Source organism: Rhipicephalus microplus, chromosome 2 (assembly GCF_043290135.1).
Source record: "Rhipicephalus microplus isolate Deutch F79 chromosome 2, USDA_Rmic, whole genome shotgun sequence".
Classification (NCBI taxonomy): Eukaryota; Metazoa; Arthropoda; class Arachnida; order Ixodida; family Ixodidae; genus Rhipicephalus; species Rhipicephalus microplus.
The window spans coordinates 74,549,814-74,563,577 of NC_134701.1; the positions used below are offsets into that span (position 1 = coordinate 74,549,814).

General features: G+C 46.4%; 1 protein-coding gene across 1 annotated transcript in view; it reads right to left on the reverse strand.

Moving 5' to 3' along the window:
• The window catches only part of LOC142785001 (uncharacterized), a 109,205-nt gene extending 99,171 nt beyond the window's left edge, over positions 1 to 10,034 (reverse strand). The window contains exons 1-2 of the mRNA XM_075883422.1: positions 9,905 to 10,034; positions 2,870 to 2,890 (exon numbers count right to left, since the gene is read on the reverse strand). Coding sequence (XP_075739537.1) covers positions 2,870 to 2,890; positions 9,905 to 9,911 — 28 coding nt within the window. The 5' untranslated portion in view covers positions 9,912 to 10,034. The remainder of the gene's footprint in view (positions 1 to 2,869; positions 2,891 to 9,904) is intronic.
• Between the last annotated feature and the right edge of the window lie 3,730 nt (positions 10,035 to 13,764).

The window sequence follows — 13,764 nt, forward strand, 5'->3', positions numbered from 1 at the left end:
GGAGCGGTGCCAAGTAGTTCAGCTGTTGCTGCGCGTTGAGGTCACGCTCCCCTTGCAGTGCGCGCTGCCATCACTCACTTCTTCGCCTGCCACGCACTAGCGGCGGCGCCCGCAGCTGCCTCCGCGTACGTTTTCCAACAATACCTGCCGCTACCACCAATTGCTTTGGTAACAAGACCACCGCTCGCTACACTGCAGTCTCTTCGGTTCGCGCAAAATGAACCTCACCCGCGCCTAACGAACATGTTGAAACTTGTCTGTACTGGTGACATCTCTCCTGCTTTACCCTCTCCACCATCCGCAACGCTGAGCACCCGCGTTAGCGCTGTTCAGCCCGTGAGGCTACCGGTGTGAAACGCTGCTGCTTTGCATCCCGTCAGGATTCTTCTAATGAAAATGGTTTGAATATTGTTCAAAGTTTATAGTGTCTTCTCAATTCACCCCTCCCCTCGAGTTTATTTGCGCTTCTTTAAGGCGATCGAGGCATTTCCACTCTACTTGGGTATCTTTTCGACGGTAGGCTTCACATCCGGGGTCATGTTATCGTATGCACCTTCTAAGCGATGGATATTTGCTGGCTCGTTGGATCTACATGCTTGTACCGACTTCGTCGCCTCAGCTCGTGTGTTTGTGCTCACCGGTAAAATCCACGATGCGCGGGGAATATTCTTATGTAGACTTTATACGGAGAATAACTCGCGCCAACAATAAAAACCCGTAGACACAGACCCGATGGCAAGAAGTATTTTCGTGACCGCCTCCTGGAGTCGTATGGAGACGCTTCTGAAACGCCACTACCTACCGGCTGTGATGTGATCGCGCGTGAGTTGTTACACATTCAATGATACTGAGGTTAGCACAGCACACAATACTGAGCACCCCGCCGCGGTGGTCTAGTGGCTAAGGTACTCGGCTGCTGACCCGCAGGTCACGGGCTCGAATTCCGGCTGCGGCGGCTGCATTTCCGATGGAAACGGAAATGTTGTAGGCCCGTGTGCTAAGATTTGGGTGCACGTTAAAGAACCCCAGGTGGTCGACATTTACGGAGCCGTCCACTACGGCGTCTCTCATAATCATAGGGTGGTTTTGGGACGTTAATATATATCAATCACAATACTGAGCAATAAAACAGTGACACCCATGAAGGTAAACAGAATATGAAACGGGATCACACAGCAACGATATGCGAGTTCTTGTAGAAATGAACAAATTCGAATCAGCTCACTTCGTGAGTGCATTCACACGTGAGATGCTTACAATTTGCGGGATAATAATTTTCCTATTTTTGTACAGGTCAAATCAATGTAACGGTGTTCTCGCAGTGAGGCAAAAAAGTTTCATATGATATTTTATGTTTCACTTCTTGTGATCTATAGTGCTCTTCTTCCACGGGTATTTTTTTTCAGTCTTTCTTTGCGCTGCGTACTGCACAAGAACTTTCAGGTGGAATCGCCTATTGGAGCGTGGAGCATGGATTTTAATGAAAGGCCCAAAATGAAAAGAAATAGAGTTTGCTCGAACCTTCGCCTATACAAAACAAAAGCCAAGCTCTGCTGTCACGCTGCCGGACACAAAGGCGATGCCCCCAGAGGGCGCTGTAGGTATAGGTATAAAAAATAATAAATTAATAACTAAATAAACAAATGATCAAGGGCTTAGAACCATACTATCGTTACATGTGCAGAAAAGTTGTCGCAGTCGCTAGTGATAGCAATTGTAGCAGCAATGAATTGTAATTGATTGCAGTTTTACCGAAAACCAACCTGAAACTGGCACACATATTCAAACTAGATGAGTGAATAGACGCATACATTATGTTCCAATGCCCGAGGTGTGTCATGATAACCCGCGAACGTACCTTGCAATGTTCATTGGGTGAAATTATTATTGGCAAAGACACGGGAATACAGTTTAGTTAGACTTCTTGCACCGGACATGAAAGCCGGTGGTTAGCACGCACCTCTCAACGATTGCAGCATCGTTCTCTACCTTTCAGCAAAATTATTTACTTAGAGTATTTTTCAATTTTGTTAATTTTAGGATGCTTAAACTATTTTCGGTCATGTCCACCACGGTGGTGTTGCGGCGGTGGTGCTTGGCTTCGGACACTCTAATGTGTGTCTTGAGATAAAAAAGAAGATAAATTTGTGCCCCGTAACTGTCTGAATCGGAGTGTAACACCTCAACAGTAGCTCACGAGGGTTGCGGGTAAGGAGGAATGAAAAGAATAGGATTAAAAGTGTAGAGAGAGAGGGGGGAAGGAGAGAGCATGACAAAGGGACAGCGACACCCAGAAGGAGCGAGAAGATACGGAAGATAAACACGGTCGCAGCAGTCCGAGGACGGGGCACCACACAGCGAGAGCTCTTTTCGGTGGCAAGAGATGACGTAGGGCGGGCCAGTCGGCCAGAGCTGTGCTGTCGTCGGAGATCGCGGGGCCACAACCGCTCGGCACTAAATCCAGAGGGCAAGTCTGGCTTCGGACCCGAAAGTTGCTTGTTCAATTGTGGCCTCGGTGCTAGATGTTTTATGTAAGTGACACCCATGGTATGTGACATGTTTGAGTGTCAAAATTTAAGGGGCCGTTCCCAGTAACGTGTTTCGAAACTGTAATATGGTTTTGGCACGTAGAAGCTGACATATTGTTATTTTACACAATCATATTTTGCTACTTGCGTGATTTTCTTCGAAGAGACGCGTGATGCTTATCTCGATAGCTGCAGCTCTTCGATGTGTAGATGGAACGGCCGCACAAGAGGAATAAAATTGCCACACAGCAATAACAGGAAAAATATAGTGAAATTTTTTGATTGAGTGTGTGCACAGCAACATGTCACCAGCGCGCTTTTACCACGCTTGATTCACTTACTTTTTCTGGAAGTAGAACCCTCTGTAATAAAAGAGAAAAGACAAAACTATGAATCCGCATTCTGTTGATTTAAGGTTAGCGAAAGCATTTCACCTGATCGAGGAGCTAAAGAGGCAGATAAACAAGCTAACAGAGCCAGTATCTTTTTAAGGCAAATATTGAGAGTGATAATTGTTTCCTGGATTCGTACGCGTGCCCATTTATTTTTGTTTGCATACGTGAGTGTGTGGCGCAACGAACGCCACGTGTGTTGCGAGTTTGTACGCACGGGTGCGTGTACTGCGTGAGAACATGGAGCTGTGTGTGCGCACTGCTATAAGCTCGTTGATGTAGCCGACAGTAAAAGTGCACATAACGAGGAAGAATTCTCTTGTTTTGAAGGCACGCCGCAAGGAGCTGTGATATCTGCGCTTCTCTTTAACATCGCTATATACAAGTTGTCTACACTGCTATCTAACGTGAAGGGCATCAACCATATGCTTTACGCTGATGATATTACCGTCTGGTGTCCCGGAGGTAGCGAAGGGGAAGTCGAGACTGCACTCCAGGAAGCCATCGATCAGACAGAGCTCTTCCTTGCTGGCACAGGGCTGAGGTGCTCCTCGAGTAAATGGGAGCTGCTTCTATACAGACTCAATAGAAAAGGAGCCAGGCCAAAAAACTGGAAGCCTTTATCAGAGGTATACATTGTACTTCGCACCGGAAGTGGTACCGTCATTCCGAGAGTGGACGCTATTAGAGTGCTGGGCATGATTAGAGAGTCGCACGGATGCAACGGACAAACCATTGGTAAGATTTCTAACAAGACCAAAAATATGATGAGGTTGATTAATTGGGTTTCGAACAGAAGGGGGGGGGGGACTCAGAGAGGACAATTTACTGAGGCTCTTTCATGCATTTCTTAGGACTCACATAACGTACGTTGATGTCATGCACTCTTGGTATAGATTCCATAAGAAGAAGCTGGAAACTCTGATCAGAAAAAGCGTAAAGAGGGTGTTGGGCATCTCCGTGTGAACAAGCACGTAACGGCTTATGCAGCTATGAGTTCATAACACCGTAGATGAGATTATTGAAGCCCAAGAGACTGCACAGCTAATGCACCTGTCGTCTACGCCAGCTGGTGGGAAGATTCTGTCCGTCCTAGGCCTCAGTCCGGAGCTCGTAGAGGATCACCATCTTCAACTACCAGATGAAAAGCGTACTGCCATCCAGGTCTCTCCGTTTTCGCGAAAGGTCCATCCTCAGCACAACGTAGGAAGGCGCCGGGTTAGGGCCATCACACTTCTGAAGAACATCAGGAACAATCCTCATTCAGTTTGTTTTGTCCATGCCGCTCAGCACGGTCGCTCAGCTAGGTTTTTTGTTATTTCCGTCAATCATATAGGCTCTATTATCAATGCTGCGTCAGTTAGGGACTCTACTCCCTCAAGAGCCGAAAAGTTGGCTGTAGCCCTTGCCTTTTTGGATGACAGTAGATCGCAAATCTTCACCGACTCCAGGTCAGTGGTCAAAGCTGTCACCTCTAGTTCCGTCTGTACTGAAGTATTTAAACTACTTGAAAATAGTACACTTTCTCCACATACCATTACCTGGTTTCCTGAACATCTCGAACCCTTACTGGACTCTCAAAGAAACCTGAATGACACTGCTCACTCCCGGGCGCGCGCACTAACCCTCCGAGGTGAGGAGGACGTAGGTCCGCAGGTTGGCAGTGAGATGTTCAGGGACGCTTTACTTACATTCAGTGAAGTGGCTAAACACTACCAGTTGAGTAGGCGGTCATTTGCTCCACCACACAACAAGTTGTCTAGACCGCAAGCCATTACGTATAGAATGCTCCAGACCAGGTCCTATCCAAGCCTATTTTTCCTCAGCATAGTCTCCTCAGAGGCTTTTGACTCTACCTGGCCTGATTGTGGTGAGGTTAGTGACCTAGCACATATGCTCTGGCAGTGCCCCTCGTTACGGGGCCCAAGTCGGCTCACACAAGAAAATTTGGACTCTGCCTTACGAAGTTCAGAGTTGCTACCACAACTACGGGCTGTCCAGAGAGCCCACGACGCGGTGATGAGGCTGGGCCTCCCCGTTCATACGTGGGTGCAGCCCGCGACGTTGCTCTAAGGGAGCAGCGTTTCTCAGGACCCAATAAAGGTCTTTGTCTATCTGTTCTGACCAATTTTGATTGATTTATTTGTGGGGTTTAACGTTCCAAAACCACCATATGATTATGAGAGACACCGTAGTGCAGGGCTCCAGAAATTTTGACCACCTGGGGTTCTTTAACGTGCACCGAAATCTGAGCCCACGGGCCAACGACATTTCCGCCTCCATCGGAAATGCAGCTGCCGCAGCCGGGATTTGAACCCGCGACTTGCGGGTCAGCGGCCGAGTACCTTAGCCACTAGACCACCCCGCCGGGGCGTTCTGACCAAACTTCAGCGGCTGTGAATGTGAAAGAGAATGCATTAAAAATCACTGCGCATCAATACATAACTTATTCCCGAACAGCCTCACAGTGGGTAGATTTCGCGATTGGCACCTGACAAACCCTTAAAAAAAGATGCTCTCGCAATGACACAGTCTTGTACTTCGTACAATCTTTAATTAGCCTAGCAATGGTTGAGTCAGAACCTACTTCCGAGAAAGCTTTTGAGCATTAAATTTTTTAATGCTATGACTACGTCTGCTTCCCGAATACAGGTATGTATTTTCAAGAAAACCCTCAGCGAGCCCACCGGAATTGTCTAGGACGCAATGTTGTAAGCTTGCTAATCTCCAGGGCGTGATTTTCATTCCCAGCCAGTGCAGCTGGATTTTCGTGTCGGAGAATTTAACCTGCGGACTTAATTTAGGTGCACTTTGAAGAACCCCCGAAATCGCTCAATCAATCTTCAGTACTCCACTATGGCGGGTTCTGTGGTGTCATCATGGTTTCAGCTCGTATACAGAAACAGATATTCTGAATGAACATGACTGGAACAATCTTGTAATGCATGTAGGCTTGCATTGAGCCACGTTATTTCATAAACTGAGAAGCGACCGGAAAGGGATGCGGTATCAGTCAGTGTCATTTGTCGGGGAGTGCGAGAGAGAGAGCTACATTATGAGAAAAACGGATTTCTGGCAACGTTTATATACCGCTGGCATGCTACTCTGCAAAGGGATGAGGAATGGCATCGATTGAATACAGGAGGGAGGAAATAAAATCATCACTAGAAAAACGAATATAAACAAGTAGAAAATGCACAAGTGCATCACATAGAAATATTTAAAACTACAAGATGCCAGGTACCTAAAACTTTCCCATGTGAAATAGTCAATGAACAATGCTTTCCAGCTAGGCCAACTTTTTTACAAGTAAATGATTGGCGAATGTATTACCCATCGCCGTTTTCATCTGCCATGTTCGGAGCCGGATGATCGGGGCAAATCTTGTCCGTTTGTTGTTCAAACAATTGCAACTCGTTGCAATACGTGAGGTGCTCAGGTAATATGTGCAGCAATTTTTCTATGCTGCCAGAGTTACCATAGCAGAGACTAGTTGTGCGCTCCATGTGCTTCAAATAACTGTCCGTTTAATCAGCGTTCAATTGAAGAAAACTACACAGCCTTTCTAAGAGAGGACTTTACGCATTATTTTCGCTCCCTTCTCACCGGATATTTCTCTTCCGTTGCTGCCACCATACATTGCAAATTATGCTGCCACACAAGGCCAACTATACTCAAAATGAACTTTGAAGTGCTTTCGTGCAGCGGAAAGGTGTAGACGCCACCATCATATTGATGCTACTGTAGGTCTATTGCTTGCATGTCTGACAAAGCGAAATGATATTGCTGTCAGATTGTAGTGGTTTGCACTAAAACTTCCTGTTACTCGATATATTCCGCATAATCTCTAAGACGATATAGTTGAAGTGAGCACAAGAAATGTTTGTTTAGAATATAATTTGTTTACACATGTAGGGGGCTGAATAGAGACTGTCTTACAAGAATCTCAATTTTCAGCGAACTGCTATAAAAGTATAAAATATGTAGGCTGCCATTTTTACGCCGCTTTTTGTTTAAATATTTATAATTTTTACTCTGAGAGTGTGGCTCCTCTGTAACTTTTGTTTACGGATCTAACTCTTGCACTGCGCATTTTGAACATTGTTTTTTCCGATGAACTATACCATCGGAAAAAACAAACCTTTTGGGACCCGTAAGCTTCACTCTCAAGAGTTGAGCACGTTAGCGATGTCTTGTTCTTCTAGTTCTTGTTTCAACTACTCAGCACACATTTTTTGAGCTACGATGTTCCTCGAGAATTACTACAATGTAATCCAAAGTGTTAAACTGGCTTGTGAAAGTGAAGCTTTCGCTTAAGCATTCTCTGTAATGCATTCTGTGTATTGGGTAGCATGCTTTGAAGAACGGGTAATTATGAGCATGAAATCTTTTTGATCTTGTCTTCGAACTACGTGACCTTAAGACAATAATCAGAGTAACATATGTGCCTTTTGTAATAGGTGACTGGCTTAAAACCATTCATTGTGACAATCACATGTTTTGATGGCTGACGGAAATGACTCGTACGACGCCTTTACGTCAACGTTATATGTTGTATTGTGAAGCAGGTAGTAAGGACGCGTGCGTTTGTAAAGTATAAAAAAATACTTTCACTGCTTTCTAAGCGAAGGAAGTTGTTTACAAAGTGCTCCATGGCAGACGTGTAGCACATTCTACTTCCGGCAGCCGAGCTGAACAGATCGCATGGTCATGTGCTATAGCACAGCGGCTACAGCGGCCACTATGGGCCGCGGAAACAGGACCAAGGAAGATAAAATATATCAGTTTATTTTGCCTCAGCTGCTAAAAGGAAAGCTTGTTACTAGCTCCGTGTTTTTGCACGGGGACGCCGACGGGCCATCTGTTTTATGTGGTGAGCCTCGGCGCTTATCAGATTCACCACTTCGGGGTAGTGACCTTCAACGACGCCGCTACCACAAAATGCCTACTTGCGCTGAAGGAACTACATGTGAAGAGGCGGCGTTCCGTTATTATCGACCCTCAGGATCAGCAGATGAATCTAAGGCTGCACTGGCTGTTTCTCTGTGTCAGTGATGAATACGTATTATTGACTTTTGTGAACTTCATTGAAGTGGTGGAAGTGAGAAGCGAGAAGTGGCACGTCCCCGGAATGACCAACAAACGTTCCACAACAAGGACGGTTCTGCTCAAGCTCAAGAGTGGTTTCATGGTTGAGAACCTCTCTCATCAAATCTGTGTCAACGGAGATTTGGCCGTGGTCATGGTGCCTGGGCAACCTCGCTGTCCAATGCAGTGCTTGTGTTGCCAAAGAACTGGCCACGTTTGCCGCAGCGCAAGGTTCTCCGCTGCTCCAGCGGTAGACGCTTCGGGCACGTCGAGGTTGACTGCGTGAGAACATATGTCTCGGCAACTGGAACAGCGAAAAACGAAGGGGTGGCCGAGCACGTCATGAGCTCGGCCGATACGGAGGAAGCCGCTGAAGGAACCGGCGACCAAGTGGTCCTTGCGGCAACCTGGCAGTCGGCGTCGGGTGATAAACACAAGGTGACCGAGACTTCTCGGCAATTGGCGCAACTGCCATCACACCGTCAGCGGATGAGCCGAAACGTGAATTGAAGGCAGGGGAACCCGGGGACACGGTCGATGCAACAAGCCCAGGGAGAGAGGTCGGAGAGGTCGGACAAGGATGACATGTGTGCCACCAAAGCCATGCTCAAGCGTGAACGGGACAAGACAAATGAAAGTGACAAGACGCCGACCGTCCACAGCAAGGATCCTCCTGTAATAACACCTCAAACAAGGCGGTGGCGTTTGAAGCATAAACCGTACATTTACTAGTGGAACCGACGTGCGCTACATCTATCCTGAACTGTAGCAAGCATATCGTTTTCCACGCTTGGTGGCGCTGACGTCAGTTCAAGCGAACCGAGGCCACGCATCGGAGCGTTCAAGTTAACGGTGCTGAGGGCTGTACCTACAAGGCTGAAAACATTTTCCTGTATACTACACAAAGGAACACTATCAGTAACGACATTCACAAAGGGACGTGGCTGTTATACACCATGGGGATCACATTGCTTGATTTGCAAGAAGCCTAAAACAATAAATCCTGTTTTGCTTCGCTGTTACGAGGGCATGTTTTTTTTTTCGACGTCTTGCAAAGAACAATAAAGAAGGACTTCTCACTGGATCCAGACGGGATCAGGTGATTAGGCTTTGAAGTATGACGAGGGCATTCCATCTGATCTAGAGAAGTAAGCCGGCCTCCAATGTATATGGCATGCACGAATGTCTGGATAGCACTAAGACCCGGATGCTAAGGCAGCAAGAATATATTTCAAGCAAAGCATGTCTGCTTACATTAGGATGACGAAAATTCATGCGTGCGTTCCAGGATGGCTCACGAAGTTAGAACCTCTGGAAGCCTTGAAGAAATTTTAGATAGACAACACCAGTTCATGTGGGACTGATGAAATGTTTGGTGTGTGTGTGTGTGTGTGTGTGTAATTTAGGAAATCTATTCGTATATTTTGTAACATGTGTTTGTGTACACTGTCTGAGAGAGACAAAAAAAGCGCACGGGTGGCTGTGTTGTAGAACACCCGCTTGGCACGTATATGCCCTGGTTCAATCTTCACTCAGACGAGTAATTAATTTTTTTTTATTTTGTTTGCATCTTTCTCCTATCATCGGCCACGCAAAAGGTTACTGTTCACTCACAACCAACGACAGGGACTTCGACGTTTGAATTCCTGCAAAACGAGTTTTTAGCGCTGTCTCGCTAGAACATCGTTCTGTTGCTATAGTAGCGCGCCGTGCATAGGTCAGACCTCCGGCATGTTCTTCAATCGCGCATGCAGCACACACAAAAAATCCTGGCTGTGAGCGAATGGCTTTATCGGCTGACCATGCAGAATGGTAATCAACCAAACTGCAAAGAGGCTGCAGGATGCCCGTGGTCTAGGTAAGGCTGCGAGAAAGAAAGTGTGTGCTGTAACTCACCAACCATGGTGCTGAGATTCTGTGAATAACTGTCGTATCAAGAAAAGACAGTCGGGCTTCTTTGCAGTGGTCGACAAACGCTGCAGCCAAAGAACCGGTTCCGTGGATGCAGAAAAGATCGTCTGTTGACTTGCCAATATGGACGCGATCTGCTCGTTCGCTGAACGTGAGCACGCTCTCGTGTTGTACATTGTTTTTTTTTCTCCGTACAAGTGGCACATACCCTCTGCGGGGCATGAGCAAATTCGTTGTAATGAATGAAATCACCAAGAACGTGCTGTCACGTTTTGCTGAAGAGAGAGACCCCCTTAAATTCTGACGTTTTTATAGCGAAAACTTCATACCAATGTGTTTAACATTTGTGTGAGGTACACAAACTATCACGCAAGCGAGCAAGCTTCGCGCCCCCATCTAATCTTTGCGGATTCTGCGCTAGTAAAAAAAAACAAAAGCGAGAGAGCCCTTTAGCTTGCGAGCTACACTGCCAACTTAATTATTCAGAAAGCACGTGACATGATGAAAAAAAAGGAACCATTGAACTGATGGTTCAAAGGTACCAAGCCTGGAGAAAGAGCAGGACTGTGCTACCTTCTTGTATGTTTGTTTGTGGTCTTTGTATCTTTCTCTTTCCCGTGCAAAACTGTTTAGGCTCACCATAATTTGTCAGTCATACACACAAATGATGATGATCATCATCATATCACAGACAGGCGCTCGCTCGCTACATCCTCTTATTTATCTTCGCGCTCATCTGTTTTGCTTCCAAAAGACGTGCGCTGTTACAAGGGCGCGCCTTCGAAGAGCCGAGATGTCTTCTCTCGCACGCATCCGTCGGCTTCTCTCTCTGTTACTAAGCGCACCGCCGACGAGGTTACGAAGGTTGCCACGAAACTCACCGCTTCTAGGACACGGGTCGCGCCGACTGCCAAGGGGCTCGAAGCAACGAGAGGCTTCTCTGACACATAGGTCTACAGCTGGCGACGCGCCGCAGTGCTTTTTTATATCACCGGGTGGATCTCTTGAGTTGCCAAACTTCGAACCAGAAGCGCCGCTGGCCGTGATGTCAAAATTCTCGAATGAGTCCCGCCGCTGGGCCACGTTATGCTCATAAAACCGGAGCCGCTGCGCGTGGTTGCAGCCAAGGACGAGTGACGTCGCCACGCATTGCGTAAGACTCGCCAGACTGGAAGGCGCCGATAGCTTCAACGGGCTCGTGGGCTGAGGGAGCTCGTTGTGCGTTGAGGAACAAACCGGCGCCGCCGCTTGATGACGTCGTTGAGTCAATCGTGTCAGGCGGGTTCGATTGCTGGTCTTGACACAGATTGCCTTTGCCAAAGCATTGACTTTCAGTGTGTACTCCCACACGTAACAGCCCCTATTTTTCCGGCATAGCTTGGAATAGTTTGAGAGCTTTAGTGGTTCAGTGAGACAAACAGAGAGCAACGTTTTCCGATTGCTTTCACTTCGAAAACTAGCTCCGAGAAGTTTCCAGCTTTTGTCACTGTTGCCAGATGTGGTGCTGCCGAAGCGTCACGCTTCAGCTTACGATCAGTTGTGACGGTTGATATGCAAGAATGTAGCACGAAGGGTGGCGTTTTCATTCCCCTCGTGTTTTTTCTGCATTGCTAGTGCTCGCATTGATCACGGAAACATTGTAAGGATTCCTGCGTTCCGCAAACACGAAAACTACTGAGAGTGGGCGTGCACACGTGTTTCTGTAGATGCCGCAAAATGTCACCGTGAATTGTCAATATACCGAGGTGCAGTGTGCAGGGCAGTTGTTCGGGGTAAACTTTTGCAGTGGCGAATTTCGTACCATAACACAATTCTTCATGGGAGCTTTTCTGTACTCTAAAGGCACTGAAAACCAAGGTTTAAGTAGTGCTACAAAATAACAGTATCTGCTTGGATATTTCTTGACTCATTTTGTGCATTGATGAAAGAAACGTTGCAATCGCTGAAATAATTACTGGGGTTTTCACGACAATGACACGATCGTTATGGTCATGAGGTTTTGGGATGCCAGGTTGATGAGAGTGCACCTCAAAATGAAAACACGAAGGCTCATTCACAATGAGCAATCCAGCCAGCCCCGCCGCGGTGGTCTAGTGGCTAAGGTACTTGGCTGCTTACCTGCACCTCGCGGGATTGAATCTCGGCTGTGGCGGCTGCATTTTTGAAGGAGGCGGAAATGCTGTAGGCCCATTTGCTCAGATTTGCGTGCACGTTAAAAAACCCCAGGTGGTCAGAGTTTTCGGAGCTTTCCACTACGGCGTTTCTCATAATCATATGGTGGTTTCGGGGCGTTAAACCCCACATATAAATCAATCAAATCAAATTGAGCATTCCGATCAATGCAGCAGTGGCAAAATCCGCCAAAAGCGATTATTTAGTGCAGAAATGAAAATCATAAGAAGTGAACATGAAGTGATGGATGTGGAGCGTTTTCAAGGGGCAGTGATAAGGGCGCAAACCGAGTGATTACGTCACGGGGAGGCACCAACAAAACACGCGCTTTTTTTAGCGTGCGCTTTGAGAGAGAAATATTACGGATCAGGTAACCGTATTAAGGAAATATGGTTCAACGGCATGTTGTCGGCAGGTAAAAGCAAAATAGAGAGAGATTTTGTTTAGCATTACCAGACATTGCAAGGCAGATGCGTCAAGGTATCCGATGAGTTCGCAGATGCCTTCCTGCTGCTGCTACCAAAGATGAAAGAGAGACTTGAAACACCAATCTCAGTTACGGAAATTATACTTGCGATAGAAAAGCTTAGACGTGGAAAGTTTTCTTGAATACATGGCCTAGAAGCACTTTCTGCAAAACCTTTAAGGTTGAAATCAGAGAAATACTTAACACTGTTTTAGCGGAATCACGCGAACTTAAACAGCTGCCGTGTGCCCTCATTTAGAATAGCCATGTTGTGGTATTACATAAATAAAGGGCCCAGTTCAGCTACAGTCGGTTAAGGGTTATAGGCCTATAGGTTTCACGAATTGGATTATAAAATTTACATGAAAGTACTAGGGAAAAGACTACAATCTGTTATTAACACAATGGTCGGTTCCCACCAATCTTGCAAAATAAAAAAAAACAACAATATTCACCGACATTCACGTCGCCTGTGGTATACCGGAGTGCTGCGATGCGAACCTCTGATGTGTAGCAATGGTCCAGCTCATTTTAAAAAAAAACCTTTGACAGAGTTGCCAACAGAATTTTGCTGGCCATGTTGGAATACATCAATGTGGGTGAAATCATTCGCAATGGTGTCGTCAAGGCTTATGAGAAATGTTTCGCTCAACTAATAACAAGAAAAGACTGAGTGACAAAATACTCGTCCTATCAGGAGTGCGTCAAGAGTGTCTTTTGTCGCCGTTGCTTTTTGCTGTTTTCTGGAACGCTTCTGTTTGAAGATACGCGAAAACCAAAATGTCCGTGGATATCGCCCAATGAATCAAGACGTGAAAATACTGGCGTACGCAGACGACAATGCCCCATTCTGTACAGACCATGAAAGCATTCGGTAGGCACTGAAAGATGCTAGACAATTTTGTAGTAGCACTAACAGTGCCATAAACTGGCGAAAAAGCTTAGGATTCTGGCATGGCTAGTGGAGTAGCAGGCGGACAGTTATTGAAAGCACATCGTTCACCGACACCCCAACCAGTTATCTTGGAGTGCATTTGCAATATTACAAGGTACAAATACGCAGTAGACAGAACAAGCTGAGCGGGTTCAGGCGCAAGCAGCCACGTAGGGAAGCAGATGTTTCTTATTATTTGCGAAGTCGGCAGCGTGTAATGTGTTTCTTGTCAACAAAGTGTTTTATATCTTGCATGTATTAATTATGGCTTGA